Source organism: Sesamum indicum, unplaced genomic scaffold, assembly GCF_000512975.1.
Source record: "Sesamum indicum cultivar Zhongzhi No. 13 unplaced genomic scaffold, S_indicum_v1.0 scaffold00177, whole genome shotgun sequence".
NCBI classification, from domain to species: Eukaryota; Viridiplantae; Streptophyta; class Magnoliopsida; order Lamiales; family Pedaliaceae; genus Sesamum; species Sesamum indicum.
This window is the reverse complement of record NW_011628077.1, coordinates 20,208-46,520: the sequence shown is the minus strand read 5'-3', so window position 1 is coordinate 46,520 and position 26,313 is coordinate 20,208. Positions and strand designations below refer to the sequence as shown.

At 37.2% G+C, this 26,313-nt stretch overlaps 3 protein-coding genes across 4 annotated transcripts; 2 read left to right on the top strand and 1 right to left on the bottom strand.

The window, feature by feature from the left end:
- The first annotated feature begins 3,782 nt into the window (after window positions 1–3,782).
- LOC105179586 lies at window positions 3,783–10,860 on the top strand. The gene is made up of 8 exons (XM_011103222.2): window positions 3,783–4,015; window positions 4,197–5,636; window positions 6,444–6,562; window positions 8,488–9,051; window positions 9,131–9,437; window positions 9,891–10,056; window positions 10,225–10,324; window positions 10,481–10,860. Exons 2-8 carry the CDS (start codon window positions 4,467–4,469, stop codon window positions 10,596–10,598), a joined length of 2,544 nt encoding a protein of 847 aa, XP_011101524.1. The 5' UTR covers window positions 3,783–4,015; window positions 4,197–4,466; the 3' UTR covers window positions 10,599–10,860.
- A 1,542-nt stretch (window positions 10,861–12,402) lies between these two features.
- On the top strand, window positions 12,403–16,948 carry LOC105179585 (membrane-bound transcription factor site-2 protease homolog). The gene is made up of 10 exons (XM_011103221.2): window positions 12,403–13,048; window positions 13,122–13,187; window positions 13,271–13,337; window positions 13,447–13,533; window positions 13,671–13,774; window positions 14,185–14,332; window positions 14,415–14,495; window positions 14,603–15,049; window positions 15,143–15,457; window positions 16,459–16,948. Exons 1-10 carry the CDS (start codon window positions 12,924–12,926, stop codon window positions 16,621–16,623), a joined length of 1,605 nt encoding a protein of 534 aa, XP_011101523.1. The 5' UTR covers window positions 12,403–12,923; the 3' UTR covers window positions 16,624–16,948.
- A 188-nt stretch (window positions 16,949–17,136) lies between these two features.
- LOC105179583 (restin homolog) lies at window positions 17,137–26,079 on the bottom strand. 2 transcript variants are annotated; one of them, XR_849320.2, is made up of 10 exons: window positions 25,826–26,079; window positions 24,390–24,572; window positions 24,186–24,308; window positions 24,020–24,057; window positions 23,781–23,946; window positions 19,586–23,083; window positions 19,368–19,484; window positions 19,086–19,222; window positions 18,108–18,711; window positions 17,137–17,664 (listed from the first exon to the last, which is right to left on the bottom strand). XR_849320.2 is itself a non-coding variant. In XM_011103220.2 (9 exons), the coding sequence occupies exons 1-9, from the start codon at window positions 25,934–25,936 to the stop codon at window positions 18,516–18,518; spliced, it is 4,569 nt and encodes a 1,522-aa protein (XP_011101522.1). In that variant the 5' UTR covers window positions 25,937–26,079; the 3' UTR covers window positions 17,720–18,515. The 2 variants fall into 2 exon arrangements, 1 of the variants encoding a protein (XP_011101522.1); XM_011103220.2 differs by lacking the exon at window positions 17,137–17,664 and having other exon boundaries at window positions 17,720–18,711.
- Between the last annotated feature and the right edge of the window lie 234 nt (window positions 26,080–26,313).

Below are 26,313 nucleotides of genomic sequence, written 5' to 3'. Positions count from 1 at the left end.
GTGTAAAAGAGGGAGAAATTAGCCTTAGGACAATGACAAACAACTGTAAGGTTAATACTAACGAGTTGATATCTTTTTCTTCTGCTTAAAAGGTTTACCAGCAAATATGGGAAAAATTAATTTCTCGCACAGGAATGAATCCAAGCAAGATCATAATCGAAACATCCGAATAATATAACAACGTCTAGATGTTAGAAGGGTCAAAATCAGAAGATATTCGAGAATGGTATGATTTTGGAGCTCTGACTTCAGTTCATGCTATGTCACCAAGTTCTGAAAATTTTAAAGCTTTCGGAATGGATTAGTGGGGCGATCTATGATTCATGGCTAAACAACCCCGACTTAAAACGAGGAGATATTTTGGAGTTAAAATTCATATCAATCACGAAACTATAGGAAAAGGATCTCATCCAGTATTCCATTTTATGAAGATGTAGAGACCAAACATGGTAGCTTTCAATAAAACCAGAATTGCCTCAAAAGAAGCTCCAATGTTGTCAGCTATAAGCGAGGATGAAGTCTCCATCAAAGAGAGCTTGGGGACTATGGGTCTGTCTCACCGAGATGGACAAAGTGAAGTATCCATTTAAAATCTTCTCAAATAGTTTAAATGGACCATTCTTGTTAAACTCCATAACAGGAAAAATGTATTAAGTTCGCAGAAAGCTTATTTGAAAATAAGAGAATGTTGATTTGAGAAAATAAGCTACCAACGACCGAAGATACAAGGATGAAGACATGCAACATGCTGCATGTTGTGCAATGGCATAACCATGTATGCCCTTACTGCGAAAAATAAAAAAAACCCCTGTTCGGGACAAAATTTCGGACCACTAAAAAGAAACCCAGAACATGGGTAAAAGAAAGAATTTTTACAAAGTGAAGTAAAAACCGCAGGATGTAAAGACTATTGGCAGAAAACGATAGAAGCCAACAATCAAAAAGCAAGAGAGTTAGCTAGCAATCACATGGCTGACAAGCCATCATGACCAATAGTTGGAAAGGACAAAGAGATGACGAACGCAGTGACGTCATGAAAAAAAAATAAATTGAAGTCCGCGGACAACTATAAATAAAAAGTAATGAAGCAGATGAGGATCATCAGAAATTTTCTCCAACTCTTCAAAGTATAATATTTTAAGTGTCCAAATCTTTGTAATTTTTTTGAATTCTTAGTTCATGGGGGTTTTTCTAATGAGTCAAGTCCTCTATCATATGAGAGGCTAAACAATTGTCTTCTCCAACGAAGGAAATAATATCTATGTAATATTTTATATATTCTTTGAATAAAAGTGATGCTTCTGTTTAATTTGTTGTCCAAAATTCTATTAAGTCTTTATATTGGAGTGTTTCCTACGCCCTAAAGTACAAAACGAAATAGGACTGTGTTGTTTGTTGTTGAAAAATCCAAGTACCTGTAAATCATCTACTATGGTAGTGTGGCTACAGGAAGTCCGTAAAATCAAGGACTTGGAATACCAGGTAATAAAGCGGTTGAAAAATGATACGAATTTATGAGGGCTTAATTTATTTTAGAAGCATGTTGGGCCTAACTTGGAGCTGTAGTGGACTATGGTTATTTTTTTGAAGGGCAAAAAGATCATAAAATAGGTTGAAGGACCAAAATCACGAATATTTGAAAGTTATAAGACCAAAATTGCCACCGCCAAAATTAGATGACCAAAATTGACAACCCCGTATAAATATAGAACCAAAATTGTAATAAACTCTAATCCATTTAATTAGATTTTGAAAAGATAGGAAGTAAAACCCACTGGTAACCTCTCCCTTTCTGTCTTGTTTAAAGGCCATTTTGCCCAAATAAAATGTCAATAGAATACCCATTCCCAAACTTATGTGAGAAACTTGGCTTGATTGTGTAGATTAAATTTTAGGCCTGGACAAATAATTAGACTTTTCAAGAAAAATCATATGCTTTATTTGGATATTACCTTTGATTAATTTTAAACTAATTTTAAGTGGTTAGTAAGAAAATCGATACAACTGATTGAACAAGAATTAAATTTAATGTTTGATGTTAAAATTTTGTCCTAGTTATGAATACAGATTGTAATATAGGCGGTGTCTTGTCGCGTGAGAAATTGTTGTTTTACCTTCATATAAGTCTCACAATTTTGTCTAGGGAAGACGTCTCGCTAGGAGGAGGAGGCATTGTGGCTACTAAGTGACTCAACTTTCTTGTTTGCAACTTATGTGCGGCTCTTGGCAACATCATCAGCCATGTAAATGAGAAGTTTGAGATGGGCAGATGACATTGTTCTATATACACCGTTAAATGATTGCGACATAATTGGTGCTCCATTATACAACATAATATCCACTCTCATTTCATATGAACCTCATGATTTTAATTTAAAAAGAAGACTCGCTATGGACATAAGGCCTTAAAACTTGCTCAGATTCTTGCCTGCAATTTATGTAGGATTGAGTGACAACATCATCAATCACAAATGAGTAAATCAAAGATAAGATATGCGATTTATATATTTAACTAGTGGTGTTTCCATCCAAATTTATTAATATTATATTTAACTACCCAAATTATGCCAAATTATGTTGTCAAACACATGCAATCTTTTACTCATTTTTTTTAATAAAATTAATGTTACAAAATATAATGGTAATATTATCTAGAGTAGTTCAAGATTCTATAAACAAATACAATGCCCTCTACCAATCAAATTTATAACCATGAAAAAGAAATGATGATTGGAGCATGCAATGGACAATCATTTGACTATTAAATCATAAAAGAATGAAACACAATTTCATTATTCATATTAATAGTAATATTAATTAATTAAAATAAAATAAGTAATCCCTTTTGCTATCCAACAAATACTCCATATGGGTGCTTCATTTGCTACCCATGTGAGCAACCAATCAAATAATTACACCTAATTCTACAATGTACAAGCATGGAAAATTCAATTATTATTATAGTTTTTAGGGTTGTTGGAAAAGTACTTCAATATTTAGTTCATTTGCTTTTGACCATTAGCTTTTTGTTTTTATATGAGAAAATAATTCTTATTATGACACATATAGCACTTGTACTATCAATACCCCACCTCCCCAAAAGGGGATTTTTTTAAATTAATTTCATATAATATTACACTATATTTAGTAAATATTATAATTTATATTTACTAATAATTTGCATTTAATTGTCAAAGTAGAAAATGAATAAATAGATAAATATTTGAAATCTTGATTTAGGTTTATTGTAAACACAATAGCTTAGAGCAATTTGATTTATCTTTTATTAGATCGTGAAAAATTTCTAAAAAAAGAGTCAATTCTGTTAAGGGATTCCGTTTTTTCAAATTCTGTTTAGTCAAACACAATTTCGGTCGTTACTTAATTTTTATTCTTAATTTCATTTAAATTTGACCAAAAAAATAAAAATATTAATATATTGATAAAGTTACCAAAAAAAGCTTGTAAATAACAAATCACCGACTCTAAAATTTTAACTGTCGTGTGAATTAAAATAAAATAAATGTGTATAAAATTTATCGTGGTATTTTACTCATCGTTGATTGGTGATCCATAAGCCGCTCCCTTTTTTTACTTAAATTAGCCAAAAGAAAAAAAGAAAAGAAAAGGGAAGGAATTTATAAAAATAGAAAATGATCAAAATAAAAGTAGTAAATTATGAAGAGAATAATAAAAAATTATATAAAAAATACTTTTTCTTTTACAATTTTCTTTCTCTCCTTATAAGTTTCCATCTTCCTTTTGTCTTCTCCTCTCTCTCTCTCTGTGAAATGATTTTTCTCACAGTTGCTTTCTTTTCTCTCTCTCTATCTGTATTCATTAACACACACAACACACACTGATACAGAGGAAGTTACACGCACTCAATCTGTATATATATTTGTGTATAGAATACATGTATATGCGCATACATATTATTATAACGTGAAAAGTTAGGTTTTCTTTTACCTTTTCTATTCCTCACACTGCAATCGAAGAGCGTACAGCTTCAGGGGTACGTTTCCTATATCCCAATCAATTTTGTGAATTCCGATAAGGGTCGTGGTTATCGCCGCGCGATCCTCATTTCGTTCCTTTATTGATTATGTTTCTTGGATCTTAAATTTGGTTGCGTTTTCTTATCCGGCGGTGATATTTGCTGAAACTGGTGTTATTAACCACTTCTCTTTGATCAGGTGGTATTATGCATCCTCCCACTGGTTTCAACCCATTACTAGAGTGCTATTCTATGAGATTTGTTGATTACAAACTCGGGTCCTTGGACCTAGGGTTTTGTTTGTTTGCTGAGTGTAGAAATTGGATTTTTGTGTGACTGATTATTTTGCGGTTGATGTATGGGGAAATGGGTTTTATTTCTTTTTGGCTAAAGTTTGAGCGTTAGGAAAATTTGTTGTTGCGACTCTGTTTGGTCGTGGGAGTGGTAGGTTTTTAAGGGTCAGTAGGGCATGGCTGATGTTCGGCAACAACTACAGCAGAAACCTGAGAGCACGGAGAACGACACTCATTCTGAATTTGAGAGGGGTTTGGAGGAGTTGATGCGTGGGCACTATGACGAGTATATGTCATTCGCCTCCTGCAGTTCACCCAGAACAACTAGTACTGAGGATGAGGAGGACGAAGGGGAGCAGCTTGTTAGAAGGCGGAGGAGGTCGGATCTTGATGGTGATGACCTGGCAGAGTCTTCTGCTGCCAGGAGACGTCAGTCAAGAATTTTGAGCAGGTGGGCTGCTCGTCAGGCGCAGGAGATGATAACAACCATTGAAAGGAGGAATCGCGAGTCAGAGTTGATGGCACTTGCTGGCTTGCACACGGTTTCAATGCTTGATTCATCATTCTTGAGGGAGTCACAGTCCCCAACGTCAAGGCGTCAGGGCAATGTTGAGAGGCTCAGCACCCGGGCCTCATCTATTTTGCAGATGTGGCGGGAGTTGGAGGATGAGCATGCACTTAACCGCGCTCGCGAGAGAGTACGAGAGAGATTGAGGCAGCGGAGAAGTGTGGAATCTAACACAAATGCATCTGTAACTATGTCAGAAGGCAGGGAAGGTGAGAATCAGGGTAGTCAGGCTGATGCTAGTGAGAGTGAGAATGACTATGGTACATGGTCCCATGATCAGTTGAGCCGACAGAATGAGAATAGGGACCATGACAATTCTAGCCGTGAGCAATCCCCTGATCTTGGAGAAGTTGAGAGGGAAAGGGTGAGGCAAATTGTTCGTGGATGGATGGAGAGTGGTATTAGTGATACTTCCTCTAATGTTATGCAGAGGAATGATAGTCCTAGAGCTGAATGGCTTGGGGAAACTGAGCGTGAGAGGGTGAGGATTGTGAGGGAGTGGATGCAAATGACAAGCCAGCAGAGAGGGTCTCGTAGTGGACGTAGGGAAGAACGAGATAATGAGCCTGGCCCGCAAGTTGACAGTGCTCGTGGAGGGTCTACCGTTGACCAAGATGAGGGTCAGCCAGAGCATATACGCAGGGACATGTTGAGGTTGCGAGGACGACAAGCTCTACTTGATTTGCTTGTAAGGATTGAAAGAGAAAGGCAACGAGAACTTCAAGGTTTACTGGAACATCGCGCTGTTTCTGATTTTGCACATCGCAACCGTATTCAGGTAGTTTGTAATTACTATTACATCTTTTTCATCTTAAAATATTGCATCATTCATAAAAGATTGTTAATTTGCTGCGCCTTGGTCTTTTGCCAGGTATATAGAGGATTTGGATATAATACATTAGTCGTTAATATATGAGTTCTATTTTAAAGTTAAAGTTATCAAGAGAAATTCAGCAATTTTTTATGTACCTTGGTAAGTTATCCACCATGGGAGAAATTGTCTTCTTAGTATCATGGTTCACATAATTGTACTATGAGTTGCTACCATATTTAAAGTGGGAAGACACTAATGCTTTCTGTTGGATTATTGCAACTGAGGTTGTAATATATTTTGGTTCATCTGATGCTTAACTGTTTTCTCTTCCAGGGTATAGGTAATTGTATATCTGGCAAAGATTCAACCCACCTGTTTAGCTTGATTACCTTGTTTATGAAAACTTACCTGTGGAGTTTCTCGGTTGTCCTGTAACTCCCTTCTTGTTCTGGGATTTGATATTGGATATTTGTTCCAATTTCATTCTTCTTGATTGTCAAGGGATTCGTGTTCATATCTTGAACATTTATTCAAGAAAATCTCTTTATGATTATTCTTCTTTGGGAAGTCCTCTTAAAATTGGCATATATATGAATCTTCAATAAGAACTTCATTGCTAGTGAGATGTTTAACTGCCAATTTTGTGATATTTGAATTAGTAGGTTAATCTAATACTTCCTAAGTAGTTGATTTTTCTGAAAAACTCTGTTAATTTTCTGCTGCCAACTTTTCTTTTATAATGGTAAATTATGATTATCTTTGATTTCTCAGTCGCTACTTAGAGGCAGATTCTTACGAAATGAGAGGCCTGCGGAGGAAGAGAGACCGCCATCAATGGCTGCTAGTGAGTTAAATCAGCTGAGACAGCGACAATCAGTCTCTGGCCTAAGGTATGTGCATTATCCAAGTCATGCATGTCAACTCTATTTTACTTGCAAAGTTTACCATTGATTTTTCCCCTTGCCTTCCTCTTATCTTTTATTTTTTTCTGTTGCAATTGTCTTTTCCTTTAGCTGACCAATCCAGTGATGAGATACAATTGTTGTATTCAAGATTTATGAGAGAAACACATTTCTTTATTATTATAAGGATAATATGTTGAAGCTTGACAAGATGTTGATCTTATGATTAAAGCAATTGAATGAGCTAAGCTACTGACTTGCTAACAGCTTGTAATTTGTAGACTGGAATGTAATGCCCCATTGCATGTCAAGATAGAGCTACTGTTAAGTTTTTGACAAGACTAATACAAACATGGTTTATTGCTTCAGTGCATAAATATTTTTCTTTCTTTGCTCTTTCCAGAAAATAGCAACACAATTTCAAGGACAAGTGGGAGGGAATTGGAAATTGAACATGATGCCTGATGGTTATGTTTAGGTCATGGAATGATTGAACCGTTTGTAAAAGCATGTTGCTTGGTTTACTGCTATATTTAACATAATGTACTTGAGTAGAATTGTTGATAACAAATTTACTTAATTTCTCTTCAGTAAGCTTGTTTCATGCGGATGCTGAGGCCTCTTCATGTGTGTGTGTATATATATATTTATATCTACCTTTTTCCCACTAAAACTCATCGCGTGCTCTACGTATCCTTGGACTTTTTAGTTGCTAGACACTCAGGGGGGGAAAAAAGAAAAAGAAAATTACGATTGGTTGCAGTTTTGATTGCACTAGGCTCTATATTGCAACAATGTAACCATAACCAGTACTAAGCGAAGAAGCTGTTCCACATATCTATGTCATGATCGCTCTGTTAAAGTGGATAATGTTTACTACTGAAGACCATGGTTGAGTAAATAATAGAAGAGGTTTTGAGGTTTAACTTTTAGCAGTAACTTTTAGGAAAGGTAGCCTTTTTTGGCTATTTTGTTGCCTTGAAACAAAAAATATTTTTAGTTATGTTGCATAAAATTGTTTCTGTTATTATTATATTTCACACTTTTCATCTATACAATTGGACATGACAAACCTCTTATAGCTCACATGTCAGATTTGGATGTTAGAGTTGGGTATAAGTTGTTCGTTTATCTCCCTCCAATCTGCATAGAAGCACTGCTAATACCTGGTAGGTTGAGGCAAAGGAGGAATCCTATGGAGGTTGAATTTGCATATTAAGTAGTTGGTGATGTAAATAGCTCACTAGGCAAAGTTGAGTAGCTGTCCGGAAGGATGACATCGGCATTTGATAGGAGTTTTTGGTATAAGAAAATTTAGATTATAGCTTTGAACAACAACTGCAGATAATAGCTTATCCGTCCTTTGCCAAAAGTAGTCGACCAGAAAAAAACAAAAAAAAAAAAGAAAGTCAACAAAGCAGTCAAACCTAAATTTGAGAAGTAGTTCAGAATTTTTTCAAGAATGCTTCTCAGAATAAAAGGTTCCATATGCATAACCAGATGTATTTGGCTGACGTCCGCCGAGAATGCTTCAATCCTTGTGTTTCTATAAGAAATGTCTTTTGGATTTCAAGTACCAGAGGATGTGCTTATGCTCATGGATAAAAGAGTTGGATACTTCGGTTCCTTTTCTCTTTTTCCAAAATTCCTGGTATTTCTATTTGACAAGACAATATATGTGATACTTATGTTGGGAACAACCTCAGTACCATACTTTTGGAAAGGATTTTGAATTCCAGAAACTTTCTTCATGTTTGGTTCTTATGATTTATTCTAGTCTGCAGTGTTCGTGAGGCCTTTTTACTAGCTGTATAATTTTGTTTACAGACTGATCATTCTCCATATAGTAGCTAAGGAAAAAATAAAAAAACCTATGACATTAAGTTGATGCATCGTTATTTACTTTCGTTCAGGGAAGGATTCCGCTCCAGATTGGAAAATATTGTTCGTGGTCAAGCAAGCAGCAATCCTGAGACCTCATTTGACAGTGGCAGCAATGATTCTAGAAATGATACGTATGCTTTGCAGGAGAGGCAACATGAGAATCAGGAAGTTGGTGTTCAATTGCCAGATCGCATGGGAAATACAAATGGCAGCACAGCTGTTCAGAGTTCAAATCAACATGTTGCACCTGATCAAGAGAGCCATAGGAATGGGCAGATTACTGAAGAGATAAGAGCAAACCAACAACAAAGAAATGAAATTTCAGACAACCAAGATGGGAATGGGCTGGTAAATGCAGTATCTGACTGGCCCTCAGAAGCAGTGGTGACTGAAGATGGAGGGCCACGTCGTTTGCAACAAGTGCATGAGGTTTGGCAAAATGATGGCTCACGAGAAACTGTGGACAATTGGTCAGATGGGCCTTCAGATCCTCCAAGAATGCGGCGATCTGTTCCATACCGAAGAGTTGCCAGGTTCCACCCACCTGATGATGATAATGTATACAGCATGGAACTCAGGGAGCTATTAAGCAGGTTATTATCTCACTCTTTCAGGTTCTCAGCGTTCTTATTTTCTTAGGTTGTTTCAGCTTATTTAAATCTTTTATTATAGGAGGAGTGTTTCCAATCTTCTTCGTAGTGGTTTCCGTGAGAGCCTGGATCAATTGATTCAATCTTATGTGGAAAGGCGAGGAAGAGCTCCTATGGATTGGGATCTCCACAGGAACCTGCCTCTTCCACCATCACCTGAGAGAGACCAGGACCAACAGAACAATGAGCAGAATGAGGATCAGCGTGCTGCTACTGATAGACCTACACTAGTTTTACCAACTCCTCCAGTTCCACCACCACAACCCCTTTGGCATCAGGATTTGCACCACTCTGGGTGGTCTCGTCACAATGTCCATCGTCCAGAAATTGTATGTCAATTTTCTCTTAATGATAATGCTCCAATGTTGTTGGTTTAACTTTGACATGTTATTGTTTTTTGTGTTTTCATAATAACTATTCTTGTTTTCTTATATGCCATAAGGGTCTTGCTTCCTGCTCTCTGTTAGGTGTTTGGATTGCAGTTTTTTGGCCTTAATGGTTGGAAATTTTGCATTGGATGATAATAGTCATGTTGATTGGTCTTGTGTATTGTGCTAATTTTGACACTTCCATCTTTGGAATTGTGTGATCATTGATTCCGGCCAACAGTCTTGTCTCTGATTTCTCTTTACCAGGTGTTGGGCATTCGATTATTCCAGAAATTCTTTTATGAAACAGAACAACTATTTCTGAAATGGTCTATACACCCACATAGGGACATGTCTGGGAATGTGATTGTGCAATTTTATCTTAACTCGATCCTCTCTTGCTAATATGAGCAGGAGTGGGAGATGATTAATGATCTGCGAGCAGACGTTGCAAAACTTCAGCAAGGAATGAATCACATGCAAAGGATGTTAGAAGCCTGCATGGACATGCAACTGGAGCTGCAACGCTCTGTTAGACAGGAAGTTTCAGCTGCTCTTAATCGATCATCTGGTGGACAAGGTCTGCTAGCAATCTTTCATGTGTTTGTGTGTTCCTTCCCATTTTCTGGGAAATAAATGAAATGCTATATCTGGCCTTCAAATCACTGCGAGTTTCTGCTATTCATCCTTTTATTTCTCCATCAAGCCTTTATAATTGAATGCTATTAATGCATATCTGCACATGCAGGGATTGCTGAGACATCAGAGGATGGGTCTAAATGGGGTCATGTTAGAAAGGGAACATGCTGCGTTTGCTGTGATAGTCATATCGATGCCCTACTGTACAGGTATGTTCAAAATCAGGCAAATGTTGTACACCTTAAACCAGACAAACATTTTCCTTTAGTTTTTTCTTTTCCCTTCTAAATACTAAGAATTTAGTGTTTCCTTTTCCTTGTTTAGCATCTTTTTCGTGACATTACTCTGTCTCTGTCACAATACAGATGTGGGCACATGTGCACTTGCTCAAAATGTGCAAATGAGTTGGTACGTGGAGGAGGAAAGTGTCCGTTGTGTCGTGCACCCATTGTTGAGGTGATTAGAGCTTATTCCATACTGTAAAAAGAAGGGGAAAAAAAAAAAAGATGTAGGAGAAGAAACGAATAAGCAGTTCAAACGAACTGAGTGGTAAGATGCGGTGGAGCTGTGGATGTTCTCTCATCTCTGAAGCTCCCCAGGTCTTATCTGTAGAGTCTTTAGTTTACCACTGTTTTCTTGATTATATATTTGAACACCTTGCGTTGTATGATTGGGTCGACAATTGGCTCTAACTGCTTCCCCATTCATTCGTAAATAATATATATATCAATTCTTTTCATCAGTATAGATATAGCAAGAGTTGCCCTTGATTGAATGTTGTCAAGTATAATAATGCTTTATCAGATGATCAATCTTATACAAGTTTGATGTGTGTGGCTCTGTTTCTGCAAACGGAGTCGAATGATTTTCCCATACAGAAGTTAGTTCAATTTATATTTGCTACTAGGTTTCGTTTGTCTCTGTTATTGTTAGAAAGAAATAGTTGCATCAGGAGTCACTGCAAAACATTTTTATACTGTTAGCTGTGCTCTTTGAGTCTTGATGTGATTGTAGAGATTGCTCACACCTTTTCCGAAAGAAGTCATGTGAAGTTATTCAACCCCAACTCTGCTCCTGTTTTCACAAAGTGTGCAACTTTTTTTGGTTAAATCAGAATGGCCTTCTGTGGAGTCAGTTGAGTTACCAATTATGCTTTTTCCTTTTTAAATTTATAAAATTCTTTCCTACAATTTTTTACTTTAAAATTTTCAAAAAGACGGATGGGAAAAAGATTAAATTACTCTTATTTATTTTTTTTAAAATCACAATTATTGAAATCTCATGGAGGTCAGTGTAATTGCTGAGTATGTAACAATTTTTTGAAATGACAAGAAGTTTTCAGTTTGAATATATAATACCTACATGCTACTTCTCCTTCCAATTCCAAGCTTATAGTGCCGCCTCCAAATTTTTTAAACATGTTTGGTCCTAGAATGGAGAAAATTGTATGTTGTTGCCAATTTTTCTGAAAATTTTGTTTTTGTAATGAATTTAGAAAAATTACAAATTTATTGGCCTCATTCCTCCTAATCTTGTATGAGAAAAATAAGAATAATTTCTCCAAATTTGTTTTCTTATTTTCAAAATGCTTATTTTCAAATGAAGTACATATTTATAGACCAGCAAAATGTTATAAGTACAAACATTATAGAAATACATAGCAAAGCGAAACCCCAAAACTTGAAACCCACAACCAAAACCCAAATCCTAAACCCATGCAATCCTGAGACGGCGCTCATCATTACTAGTGGTGGTTGAACATTCAATTTGCGTACTGTTGTGTTATGTCTAGCATCATTGGCTTGGGACTGTTGTGTTATGTCTAGCATCGTTGGCTTGGGCTTACAAAGCGTGAAGCGAATTGTTGGACCTTCATGCCTCCAATTGTAATCCCAGGTCAGGCGGGATTACATGTTGACTTTAGACTTATCAATAAGTGGAAAGAACTTGCATGGATTTCCCTAATAAGGGCAAGCGGATCGAGAATAGCTCACCTTAAGAATTGAGCAGCTTCGCATTCTGCATTGTAGCTTGGAGAAATTGAAGCTTGGAGAAATCTCTTCAATACGGATTGGGCCCAAGTCCCTAAAGAGGGTGAGGTCCTCATCATGTCCAGATCCTATCGTACCACAATGTGTTGTCTGCGAATTGGATTGTTTGAAAATATAGCTTCAATGGTGTGATTGATTCAATCCAAAATAAATACTAGCAATAAAGCTATTATATCTGACGGGGGAAGGTTAATGCTCATCAAGAGTGTTCTCTTTCCTATGCGGATTTATGTGGTTCAAACTCCAACCACAAAAATGCGCGCTACTTGGAGGAGCAATGTGATCATGTCTGGCTGGGCACTGTCAAACTCTTCTGGACTTATGGGACATGGAATGTTGAAAAAAACACTGTGTCCTCATCTCCCTCCCATCAAATCAAGTGGTGCATGATGCTATATTTTCTCACATCCCAATCAATATTCATTCCAAATATACAATACTTTTCTTTAAAAACAAATACAATCGCAATTTTAATCTAAGGAAGAAAGAAATATTTTAGTGTTTTATGTTTTTGCTTCACTTCCTTCTCACACCATCATATATTTTGAAGTTTGAATATCCATATCCTACTTTTAACTTCTTTAAGTTCTAATTCCCTTCGCTTCTTCTCTTTTCTTTTAATATTACAATTCAAATACATTTTTATAAATAACAATTACAAAAATTACAATTTGAGATGCAAACCCCATAATGAAAACCAAAATTTTGGGCTTCCCAAACAAGTTGGAGTGAGTTACAGTTACTGCAAAAGAGATGCATGATTAGGGTGGTGAGGAGGATGATAATGATGGAAGGTAGACGGCGGGGAAGGCGGGGCAGTGCTCGGACGCTTCTACCTATGCGCTCCCCCACCAGGCCACTTTCCAGCACCGTCTCTTGCTGGTAAAGAATACCACTTGATAATTTCCTTTTCTCTTGCTGGTTTTTGTATTATCTAATCACTTGAATCGTATAGGTATTGTGATTTCAAGTTCTCGGCCCTCAATGAACCCTTGTTTCGATTCGGTCGCAGATACTCTAGGTTTGCGCCTTTCTTTTCTCTTGTAATTTTGTTTTGACGCCATTATAGATGGAGGAATAATATTTTCTTGGACTTTCTTGCAGGTACTTGCGAGTCTGGTTTTCCATGGGAGTTGGGTTTAGTTTAGCTGCCCTCCTTGGAGTTTCAATAGTCAGTGGCTTCTTAGAATTCTCATCTTTCATTTTCTTTTTTTTTTTGGCTCTGGAGCATAGCTACTTGTCTTTACATCGCTCAATGAATTCTTGTGTGGTATTGTCAGATTCTTCTTTGTGAATTTGCCCGTGCACCACTTGTGTTTGCTGGAAAAGCCCAGCGTGGTAACTTCTTATCCGGGCTTTCCATTTTGGTAACTGTTCAATGCCCTAATTGGCTCTGGTTCTATGACGTGATATGTTTGAACTTCATCTATTCAGTTAACAAATTATATTATCTAAAAGCTGGAGTGTGTTGATAGCTATGGAAATTGTCCTTTCTCTTGTGTAGATTGCTGGATTGAACATCTCACTTCCTAGTATGGGATACTTGTGCATATCTTCTATCATTGGTGTAATTGTGCATGAGTTGGGGCATGGTCTTGCTGCAGCAAGGTTAAGATTCTTCCACTTTCTCTTAACACCTACAATGCCCAATAAAATGTAAAAGGGCATAAAACTTCTCTATTTGTCATTCTTTTCTACAAGTAGGTAAACGCAATTGCTAAACCAATCCTAGCAGATGTGATGATTTCTATCTCAAACGAAAGCTAAAAGGATGGCCTTTCAGTCCTGTGTAAAAATTGTTTTATCCGTAAATTAAAAATATGAAGAAGTACTCTTGAAGTGAAGATTATCTACACTTTGGTTGTAGAGTTTGATGGTAACAATTCTCAGGATATAATAATTTTCCAGTTGTTTATAGTAATCCATGTAAAATGTTGTCATGCTAAGATTGGAGAGGAGAACAAGTCACCGGCTTGATCTATCTCGTATATTTTACATGCAACTTCTCTTGGGTGCAGTGAAGGTGTGCAAGTGGAGTATATAGCTGTCTTCTTGGCTATGTTGTTTCCAGGAGCTTTGGTGGCTTTCAATCACGCATCACTGGACATATTGCCTGACATGGCTTCTCTCCGTATATACTGTGCTGGTATTTGGCACAATGCAGTTGTAAGTCCACAATATTTTGTTCTCTATTGTTATGTAATCTATATACCAGCTGCAATATGTGTCTAATTATGGTCTTGTGCAGTTTTGTGCAGTTTGCACCTTGTCTTTGCTCCTTCTTCCCCTCATTTTGAGTCCATTATACATACATGGTGAAAGCCCCATGGTATAAAAACACAAGCAGTTTACAGTGATATGAGTTTGTCAGTTACTTCTGAATGCTCATTAGTTAATACTTTTTTTAAACTGAAACAACTTGCTGCTCTGCCACAGGTTTTGGATGTGCCTTCTGGGTCACCATTATATGGTTATCTGTCACCTTATGATGTTATTTTTTCTTTGGATGACTTCCGAATTCATACTGCAGAAGAGTGGAAGCAGATGATTGCTATGTTGACTGAGCAGACCCACCTAGTTACCTCTGGTGGATCTAGTGGAATAGATGTTGGAAAAGGTTATTGTGTTCCTCATTCTTTGATTAAACAAAGCAATCATGTTCAATTCGAAAGGAATCAAACATATTGTCCAAATGAACTTATTGCATTTGCATCGATGACATGTCTGGATGTGAGCAAGTACAGTGATGGTGGCAATAAAAATAATCATAAGAACACAAGAGAAAGCGTTCATTGTTTGGATCCCAAGGATGTCATAAAGCTCAAAAGATGTGCATACAGTGAACAAACTCCAAGAAATGAAAGTGGCTGCCTTTGTTCTGAGGTAATCTACATTTGTCTTGATGCAAATGTCTACAAAGCCATTGGCAAAAACTACTGTGTATATTTATTTGGCCTATGACACATGTGGACGCAGGTTGAGAGATGCTTGAAGCCGGTGCAACTGCCAGGTCTAGGATGGGTCGAGATAACATATTCAAGTCTAGATTGCCAGGATCACATGAGAAGTTTATTTTCAGATGACAAGCATTCCAATTTTCGAGAAAAAAGCTGCCTTCAAACTTTTGTCTTTGTTGGTGATCTCATGTCTATTGCACATTCAATTCGTTTGACTTCATATCAGCCTCGTTGGTTAATTTATTCTGCTACAAATATTCCAAGTCTGTTGGAGAAACTTTTCACATCTGCCTTCCATGTCTCTATGGTACTTGCTCTTTTGAACAGCCTGCCGGTAGGTCAACAATTCATTTTATGTTTAACCTACTTGATAACCAGTAAGTAACATGCATTCGTGCAAAACTCTGCATTTCATTGCTTGTTAATCCATTGGCAACCTACTTGTGCCTTATGCTAGAAGAGATCGTATTGGACTTTGTGCTATAGGTCTGAAAAAAATTTAGACTCAGAATACTTTTCTTAGTCTTTAATAAATGTACTCTCACCTTCTACTTGGCATGATTTATTTTTGCATTAATTTTACCACTCTTCTGCTGTTAAGGTAATTACACAAACCTCATATCATAGTAAATTTTTTAGGATAAAATATATACCTATTCCCCAAGTTTCACCATGATGTAATTTTGTAACTGAGTGTTTATATATGATTTAATTGGTACTTGTGTCTACTACTATTGTAAAAAATGGTACCTGTTAGATGAATTTCATCTGTATGTCTGTTATATATTTATATAAAGACTATTACATTCTATGTAAACTATAGCAGTTGTGCAAGTAGGAGCTCATTCCTGACATTGTCGCTTCAAAATAGTTGAGTTCACCATGATTCTATAAGATATTGAGTTGTGTGGTTGGGAGCAGTCTTATTCAGACGTCTTGGTTCTCGTTTATTTATGGCAGCTTCCAATGGGAAAGGCGCGGATTAAGAGTCATAAGGAGGAATTACTTGGATTATGCAAACATAATGTGATCTTTTGTATTGACGTTTGAGAAATCCTTATTCAGGGTTCCTTTGCTCTTTGTTCTTCGTACTTTTCTTTGCTTTGGAGATGAAGATCTTTTTTCCTTTACCTGTTTTATAGTTTGCTAAGTACATAACCTGTGCCCATGATACATGTTATGTTTATCTTGATAAGAAGTTTCTCTTGAAGTGCATGTTAGACTTGGTTTTACAATTCTAATTTGCTCAAGGTGGTCATAATCATTAGATACTTTTTTGGATGTCAGCAGTAGTCGTGATATACTCATGGGAAAATTGTTTTCTGAAAATATCAGGTATTTTTCCTCGACGGTGAATCCATCCTAGAAGTGAGCCTAAACTACTTTGGTTCTTTCAGCTCCAGGATGAAGCGATCGATTCTGTGGGCCTGCCTGCTTGTAGGGACCTTTGGTTCTACCTATTTTATCTTGCAGACAATCATTGTCGCCGCAATAATGTGATTTCCTCCTCTCATCAAATGGCCATCTGTACTCCGTCCGAACTAGGCTCTATGTTAAACATGGAAGTTGAAGGTGGCAGTCCCTTGGCGGTGTTTTGTTTATAGTGATTTCAACACCCTTTGAAATTACAGTTAATTACACAAACACCCTTTGTCTTTATAAATTATAGATACACCTCTTTAGGGGTGTTGGTACAATGCACCCGTAGGGTGTTTGTGTAAAGTTTTGATAGGAGCTGAATTTGTAATTACAACTGCAATTTTGAAAGACATTTATAGTTTTGCAAATAGGGGTGTTTATGCAATTAAACTTAATCTCATGGTGTTTTTCTTTTCCCTTTCTTTTTCTTTTTGATGAGTTGAGAATTCATTCAAAAACTCAAAATACAACGATTTAACGTATCAAAAAGCTTCTTGGGGGACTCAGAAGGTGGTATGAAACCACACCGGTTAGACCTGCTTGGGCTACCGATGAGTACAACCTCTATGATTTTTCTTGATTCTCCAGCGGGGCCACTTTTCCCAAAGTTCTTTGGCATTTAACTTATGCCCAAGCTATCCAGGTCATGTCTGGCGAATGATTTTTGATCGATGCAGCAGCTAAAAGAGAATAGTCTAAAAAATGGCTTTGTCAATCTTTGCATTATCCAAAATAAGATGGACAGATTTCAGAGCTAAAATTTTGTTGCGGTTCAACCATGAGGCCAAACCCACTCGCTTTTCACACTAATAATTGTACCTTAATAGTTACGAATAGCAGCCATTCCCTCACCATCAGAAAATGCAACATCAGTACTAACCTTAAAGCCATCCTTCAGGTGGTGTCAAAGGAAGAGGGAGTAGCTTTGAGGCTTTTGAGCACTTGAGCTTGTAAGTGTTTGATGGTGCAGACCTGTGCAATTCTGGCAATGGCATCTGCCTTCACTTTTGTTTTTCCATGGAGAATATTGTTTCGGTTCCTCCAAATCATATCCATTCCTAAAATCCAAGAGGTGATGATGAATTCCTCTTGTGTACCGTTAGGAGGACAAAATCTTTGATCCTGCCCATAATTGCCAAACAGCTTTTAGCATAGCTGCAAGTGCTTAATCCAGCACATGCGACCAAGAAAACAGATACTTTCCACATAAACAAGGAGAAAGATACATTAATCAGGAAAGCACATGAGATGATACACAAGTTTTTAATTTTTAGCATCTTACTAGTTCCAGATATCGACTGAAACTAGAGAACAACTGGAGAATATTTTCTCAAATGCAATGTTACTATTTTCAACAAAATTGACCTGGTTATCTATCTACACCACCACATAAAGACTGATAAGGCAATTTTCTTCCCAAGAACTTTATATGGTTGCCAATCATATCTCTAAATTCTGCTGGTACAATGCTGGCTGCAACATCGACCTAAGACATGAACACGAAAAGAACATATGATCTCCACATTCTACAGCAAAATCACATTATATATACAACTTGCCAACACCTTTTGCATGCAAACTTGGCAAGCCAACCATGGCAACCTGGAATGCCTTCTTTGTGTTCCATCAAAGTTGAATGTCTTCAAGAGAGTGTAATCTGGAGGAGCCCTACAGAATTCTTTCATTAGATGACATCTTCTGTTATACCCCAACATTGCATCGTACGGCTCTTGGAGTTGCTCCAGTTCTGTTAGATGTTTGGTGGTCCTGATGAGTGCCACTACTCAAAACATGTTTTCTCGATCATGATTCACAGATGACGTTCACGTTTCCGTAATTATATATTGAATGGAGCCAGAGATCAGCAGAAAATTCTACTAGAGTTGGATGTTTTTTTGAGGCTAGTGCAGCAGTAGTTATGAGCAAGCAGCGAACAAGAACACTGTGCTAGAATTCCCTAATTTTCTCTGCTTTCATCTGTTGAGAGCTTTCAGTTTCATGACAAGCTGTTCTCTTTGAGCCTCCACCTCTGCGTACTTCAGGCTTATTTGGAGGTAGCGTTCACGAATTTCTTGTAGCTCAGCCTCAAGCAGTGATATCTTATTTTCAGTGTTTGAAGTTCCAGTGGTTTCTTTAGGTTCTGATTTGATAGAAGCAACTGCCAGAACACTGCCAGACCATAAACCAAAAACGCAGTGAAAATGGTGCAGTTATTCCATGAAGCATAACATTAGCTTGTCAAAATAATTTGTATTGTGCAAGACCGGAATCTTAAAATATCACAATGAATATGCTCATGAGGTTCCATTTTTAAAGTCCCACTTCATGTAATTTCCTATATACTCTTTATTTGGCATGCAAAGAAACAAAAGTAGGACTAAGATTTCTTCACAAAATCTTTAACTGATTTGGCCAATGAAAACCTGCAGACATTTAGGTCTATCGGATCAATAATTCATATAAATCTTTAAAATATTAGTTGGAAATTTGTCGTCGTGTATGAGTAAGAAACTTACATGAATAGCAAATGTGTGGTTACATACCTCTCAAGCTGTGATTTGTACATGTCCCTGGAGTCCAAAGCTTTGACAAGCTCATCCTCAAGAAGTTTTAATCTTGATTCATAATCCATTTCAGGAACTCGAGATCTTCTGAAACAACGATCTCGTTCACTAAAAGCCTGGAAAGAGGTGAAGGTTTCTAATCAAATTCCAAAGATTATATTCGCATATGAGATACCAGTTTCACAGACACTAAAATATAAACAAATAAATGAGACTGTGGATGCAATTTCAAAGTAGGCGAAGGAGAATTGTGAGACTAACCTGAACTTGGTGCACAGTGATGCCTATATTATCTTGAATATTTAAGTACTTATGAGACTGATGCGGATCAATAGACAATTTTCTCTGACCCACGGCCACGACTGTATCCTCTTCACCCTGTCCAAAAATTGAGAGACCAACACATGTTATAAATCTGATGTTGTATTGGTCCACAAGTAGCACATAAAACACTCGTGGTAAAAGCAGCAGGTATAGACCTTTGGAAGCTTTGACTGTTGAATCATATTTGCACCATGACATCTTGTCTGATTCAGTTCCTCTTCCAAGGCTTGCACCATTCTCTGTAAATCTTCTCGCACGTCTTCGAGATGTTTTACCTTCATCAGGAGTTGTCTGTTTGCCATTTTAATCTGATTGAGCTCATTTTTCATCTCAGCATCCTGGACAGATAATGCATCTTTGGCAACTAGATCTCCTTCTAGCCTTAGAATTTTCTCCTCCAGTGCATTCTTCTTACGTATAGAATCCTCTGCTTCTGACACTTCTTTCTGCATGCTAGAGATACTTTGAACCATGGAAACTCGTTCGTGTTTTAGTTCTTCATAATCTCCTGACACAGACTCGAGTGAAGCTTCGAGGAGCTGATTTTGGAACTTCATTTCTTTAAGCGAGACCCTTAGACTCAAAACTTCATTTTGAAGCTCAGGAACTATCTGCAGCTGCCTATGGAGAACGGAGTTTTCTTCCTCTAACCGAAACCTTTCTAGTTCAGAAAGTCCTATTCTTGATTCTAACTCATCAATGACGGATTTGCGTTTGGATTCATCATGCATGATATTGTTAAACAATTTCTGGAGCTTTTCCTGATTCCCTGCAAGAACTACCTTGTTTTCCCTCTCAGATCCTTCAAGATCGTCCTGCTGGACTCCATCTATACTCATCTCCAGTTTGCTTTTATCTAGATATCCATAATGCTTTTTAGCTACTGCTACTAAAGATCTCGGTTCCTTTTCAACATAAGTTGATACTTGACCACTTACATATGCAACCTTGAGTTCAAGGTTTGCAGCATCTTTTGCCTTCTCCATATATGTTTTATTCAGCAAGTACTTCTCTTTTAGAAGCTTGTCTTCATGTTCTTCTTCTGGGATATTGAAACAATCAAGTTCTGCATTCGGGATTTTCCCTTTTGCAGTAATTTCATCCGTCAGTAAAGAATATTTTACTTCTAAAGTTCCCATATTTTCTGCACAGCTGCAGCAAGAATCTTGAATCTTTCTCGCTTCTGCTTCCAAGACCATACACTGGTTTTGCAACTTCAACTTTTGTTCCCTTAGCTCTCCATTGAACTTTTGCAATGAGTTATATTCTTCAATAAGACTTTCAGTTGTGGTCTGCAGCCTTATGTTCAATTTGCTTAGACTTGTACACTCTTCCTGAGCTTCCGACCACCGTTTTTCCATTTCCAGTAACTTGTGCTTCATATTGAGCTTTTGTGACTCAATTTCTTCTTCCAGTCTTCTGATTTGGTTCTGAAGAACCACAACTTGAGATTCTGAATGCTGAAACTCCAAACGACTCAATTCCCTTGTATCAGTTAGATATCTTAGTTGAGCTTCCAAGCCAGAAACTCGTTGTGATAAGTAAATATTTTCTTCTTCCAGTTCAGTTAAGTGCTTCCCCCACTCTGTTTGGTTGTTTTCTGGCTCCATAAATGTAATTCTGTCAACTTTATTATGTGAAAGATGGGAAATTTTGCTACTATTGAGCAGAATCATATCACTTATCGAGTTGTGTGAACAATCAGAGGTGACAGTACCATCCCTATCAATAATTTCCATATTGTTCTGAAGTTTCATACTGCTCTTGGGATAACTTTGAGCCTCAATCTCTTTTTCATTCCTCAAAGTATCAGCATTAGGCTCAACTACCATGCAGTCACACGTACTTTCATCACTGGAATCCAATTCGTCTTTTGAGCTCATGCCTGGCTCAAGTGTGCTTTCCTCTAAACTAACAGACGCCTTTCTACTTTGGCCTTCACAGGCATTACTCTCGCCTTCTCGTCTAGCATCTTCTTCAATGTTTTGAAAATTGTTTTCATATTCCGTCAATGTGGTATCCAGTAATAGAACTATTCTATTTAAAACATCTTTCACTCTTGCTGTCTGAAATGAGTGGATAGATTCCAAACCATACATATCACAGATTGCATCCTTAGATCCATTTGCATGCAGCAGAGAAAGATCACTTTCCTTCTTTATACTGCCTAGGAAAGACTGAAGCTGCATCAATAATGCAGGAAACATTTCATCCACATCCCGTATAGTTCCTGATTTAAAGACGTTTTCCAGGATACCACCATCATTTGATCCAGGTTCACTTACTAACTGTTTTTGAAGTTCAACAATTTCAGATTCATTCTCTTCTTGTTCTTCATTAGATTTCTGGAGGTCAAGATCAAGATTACAATCTTTAACGATCGAAATCTGTGACTTAAGTTCCTTGTTCTTACCTTTCGCTGAAATATCATCACATGATGAAATGGGACGCACGATGCTATCTTCAGAAACATTCTTTCTTAACTCTTTAAGTACCAAGAGAAGTTCAAGATTTTCTTCTGTAAGCTCATTGCAATCTGTCTCCAGTTCTCTAACCTTTCCCTTTAACTTCTCAATCTCTCCACTTGCATCAACAAGGCTCCCATGTTCATATACTTCTCTTGGCTCATCACTAAGAGCTCTCGACAATGTGGATTCCAGATTCATGATTTCTTGCTCTTTAGCAGCTAATCTACGACTGGAATCAGCTAGGCACCCCTTAAGAATCTGATTCTTCAGATCTTGCTCAATTTCTGTTTCTATTACTTTGTCCTCAAGTTTACTCTCCAGAACCAGAATTTCACTCTGTAAAGCTCGTTTTAGCTCCTGTGAATTCACCAATTCAATCTCTAAGCTGCTACTATTATTCTCTTGTGGAACTTCTTCATGGCTATCTGCCTTCGACATCTCCGAAAGGCTTTTTATCTCAAGTTTCTGTTTCTCCATAGTCTCCTCCATTTCCTGAAGAATCGTAATCAACTCAAAGTTTGACTCTTGAGTTTTCTTAAGCTGTATGGATAAATTCTCATTTGCCTCCTTTAGCAACCTCATCTCATCTTCCAACTCTTTCTGTATACTGCTTGTTTCCGTTTCTTGATCAACTTTTTGCTTCTCTGCTGACTCCTCCAAGAGGGATTTCAAGTGTTTGATTTCTTCAGTTAATTTCCGACTCTCTGATTGCGAGTTAGCAAGTTCCGTATTCAGTTTCGTCATACTCAGTTTCTGATCAGACAACTCTTTCCTTAAACTTTCCATATCAACTGCCATCTTCCTCGCATTTTGTTCCCACATCCTTGCTTCTGCCTCAAGTTCTTGAACTATAGCATCATAGTCTTCCTTAAACATCTTCGAGGAACTGCCATGTTGCTGTAACAATGAGGCAGCAGCATGCGATAATCTTCTGAGTTCTTCTCTTTGATTGTTACTTTGGTTCTCCCTTGCCAACGGCCCCTGAAGTGAACGCACTGATCTGATGGGACCGTGGGGAGAATAAGAGCAGTAAGACGAACTATCATTGGATTCAATTGAATCTTGCCTTCCAAAAACATTGTTTGGCCCATTCCGCTCACTTTGAGAGGAAAAGCTTTGTCTTCCAATAGAATCATCCATTGAATCGAAGCTGTAGCGTGAGACTGAGGCAGAGAAACTTGTTTCCTGTTGCCAACAAGATTACATAAGTTCATTATGTAATGAAACAGTCTACAGTACGACATTTTTCAGACATTCTCCGAGTTCAAGAAATCAAAACCTCGAAAACACGATATCAGGCCTAAAGTCTTACCAATATACACCTAAGACTTTGTTCCATCCAAGTAAATGTTTCAGTTCAGCTGAATATGCTCTTGTTGATATTAAAGTTGCATTATAATTCACTAAGTAGCCATATGGACAGAGATGCATGGAAACTGGTGAACACATTTTAGCCTAATCTTAACAATTAGTATTGTAACTACAGACTTCTGAGAAGATAAGAATGTAAACTTTGTATAAGTGAATTACATAAATATAGATCATTTTTTTTAATCCTTGCTTTCTATTATAACAACTAAATTTACAGTGGAAAAACAACAGGGAAAACACCCTTATCCCTTCAAAGTTACAAGTACACCCCTGGGATTGTAATTGTAATATACATCGATGCCCCATTAGGGGCAAAAATGTACAAGCACACCTTCTAAGATAAATTATATCGACGCCTCCTTATTTGTAATTTTGCAAAAGGTAGGAGTTAGTGTATAATTAGACGTAATCTCATGAGGTCTCAATGTAATTTACATAAAAAAGAATGAAAGTAAATATGATTATTGGTGGGCCTGGAAATAACGTGTTTGGGAAAAGGAGGGGAATTTACCCTGCTACCGAGTTCCCTAGGACGAGATGAATTGCCAAAGTTACTACCGGAGTAAGACTCAGTACTCTTTGTAACTGTAGAATCGGATACTTCGGATCGATTTTCCATGTCGTCATTATCTGTAGTCTCATCCTTATGTGCATTCGTTTCTTTCCATTTCTCATCCCTGAGAATTCATCTTTGATAGTCACACTCAGAGTAAGATAAAATTACAGACAACAATCGTCAATGTAACAAACCTGAGATTTGTTTGTGGTGTCAGGCATCTAACTTCAACCTGCAGAGAAACAAAAACATATGCTTATGCTTGTAGTAGCAAACAAGAGCCAAGAAACCATTGTCTCAATCTGTAATGAATTTATGTTTATGATGTTAGCTACAAGCTGTTTGAGAACAGGGGCTCACTTGTAGACTTGTCCCATAACTGCACTTTTTCAAAGGTAATGAGACTAAAGTCGGAGACTCTGAACTCAAGAAGGCTGCTAAATTTAATGTAGTCTCTCCTAGAATACCAGATTTAGAAGATCCCTGTGATAAGCAGATTATCAGTTGATGTACAGTTTACAGAAAAACAAATACATAGAATCATCCAAACATAAAACGTCTCACCGTTGAAACAACAAATTTGAGATGATAATCACCACCAACATCTGAAGTGCATATTGATTCTGAAAGAATTTCTGTCCATTGACAAGTTCCATTCTTGACCGAGCCTTTTCCCGACTTACGAATCGTTTTTGCTGATTCTGAAGAGATCAAAGATATATAGAGTTTGTCCCATCCTTTTGGTACCTGATGAACCAATTAGATGAGTTATAAGTTCAGCAAGTTCGTACAGATACATATAAAACCACATCGAGCAGTAGCTTTATTAGATCATTCATTTCCAGCTAGTTCAAAGCACATTTTCAACTATATGAGTGACATCGGGTAGCTTGGACAATGAAAATCTGTCAATGCAATGATTCAGAACCCCAGAGAAAACTATTTACTTGAAGACCACTATGTTGGGAAACCGAAGATATATGGTGAAGTGTGTGCAAAGATCAAGAAGGAAAAATCAAAGCACAAGACAAAGTGAACTGCAGTTTAGATAATGATTCTCTGTCCAGGTTGCTCATGTTTCTCGTGCTAGTCATCCATTAGCTATTTAAACCAGAGGTCTTGTAAAATGTTACAGAATTACAAATTTTCCCTTAGGTGATGTTGTGCTCATTGTAATATCCGTCAGGCTCCAGATTTGAACAACTTAACCTTGAGCCATACTATACCCGTCGAACCTACTTGGATGTGAGGTCAAAACTTTGCTCTCTCTTCCTTATTCTTTTTGTGATCTTTAATCTTAGGTTTCTTTATCTTATCATTACCGTTTGGCAACTGATGAATATTGTCATCAAAAGCCAAAATAATTTCACTGTCCTAAAAACATCATTGACTACAAGCCATGTAATAATCAGGTCCCCTCTCACCAGATACTTTCCATTTTCAATCGAGTTGTTGGACTTTTAGTACATGGCAGAATCAATTGTAGAAACCACAATTAATCTGGTTAGCTATAAGAAGTATTCTCAGACATATATTGGTGCACACTTATGTTCTGTCAAAACTATATTTACACATTCAACAATCACTCATTAAACCAACATGTTAAAAGTCCCCATCTCATCAGTTCAAAAACATTTCCCTCTGCCAATTGATTACTGCCAATATTCATGTTACTTCCAGAATTTCCTTAAACCCTTCAACTACCTACTTCTGTCAAGAAAGAATAATATAATCCACATAAATACACAAGACAACTTGGTCCAGTGTCAGAAAATTCCAACCACCCCACGTTACTACAGAGCAATTTGGATAAAAGACATGTGCAGGTAAGGTCTCTCTCTCTCTCACACACACACACACAAAAATTGCATTAAAATTCCCAAATAGAATCACTTAGGATAAACAAGAAATAAACATGCAGAATAGAACAGTTCAAGAATTATAGATACACAGAATGTACATATACAAACACACACCAAGTATAGAGTGAGAAAGAGAACCTGGAGAGCCTGAATTTTGGAGAATGTGAAGTCAAATTTGTGTGCAGATGCATCAGTCCCAACTGATGATGGCTTGCGCCTGTGAACCCTGAAAATCTTTTCTCTTATCATCTCCTCTTATCTGTGTATATGACTCACAACACACACACACACACAGAGTGACACACCTGAAATAGAGTGTGAGTGTGTGTGTTTATGACAGAGTTGCAGAGAGAATGTGTTGGATATAGAGAGAATGTAAGCAATAATAATTGAGGTGGGCTAAGTAGGAGGAGGAGTGAGTGAAGAGGGGGTGGGGTCTGTGTTGGAGTTATTACAGTTGGTATTAGTTTTGGATTTTAGCTTTCTACCTGTTAAGTGTTAACTTTATTCACTCTCATCATTTCTTTCACTTTTGTTTGGTTTTTACGTAAACTTCTATGCACATAATTCAAATACTTCAATTCACCACCAATATATATATATATATAATCATAATTTTTAATTAT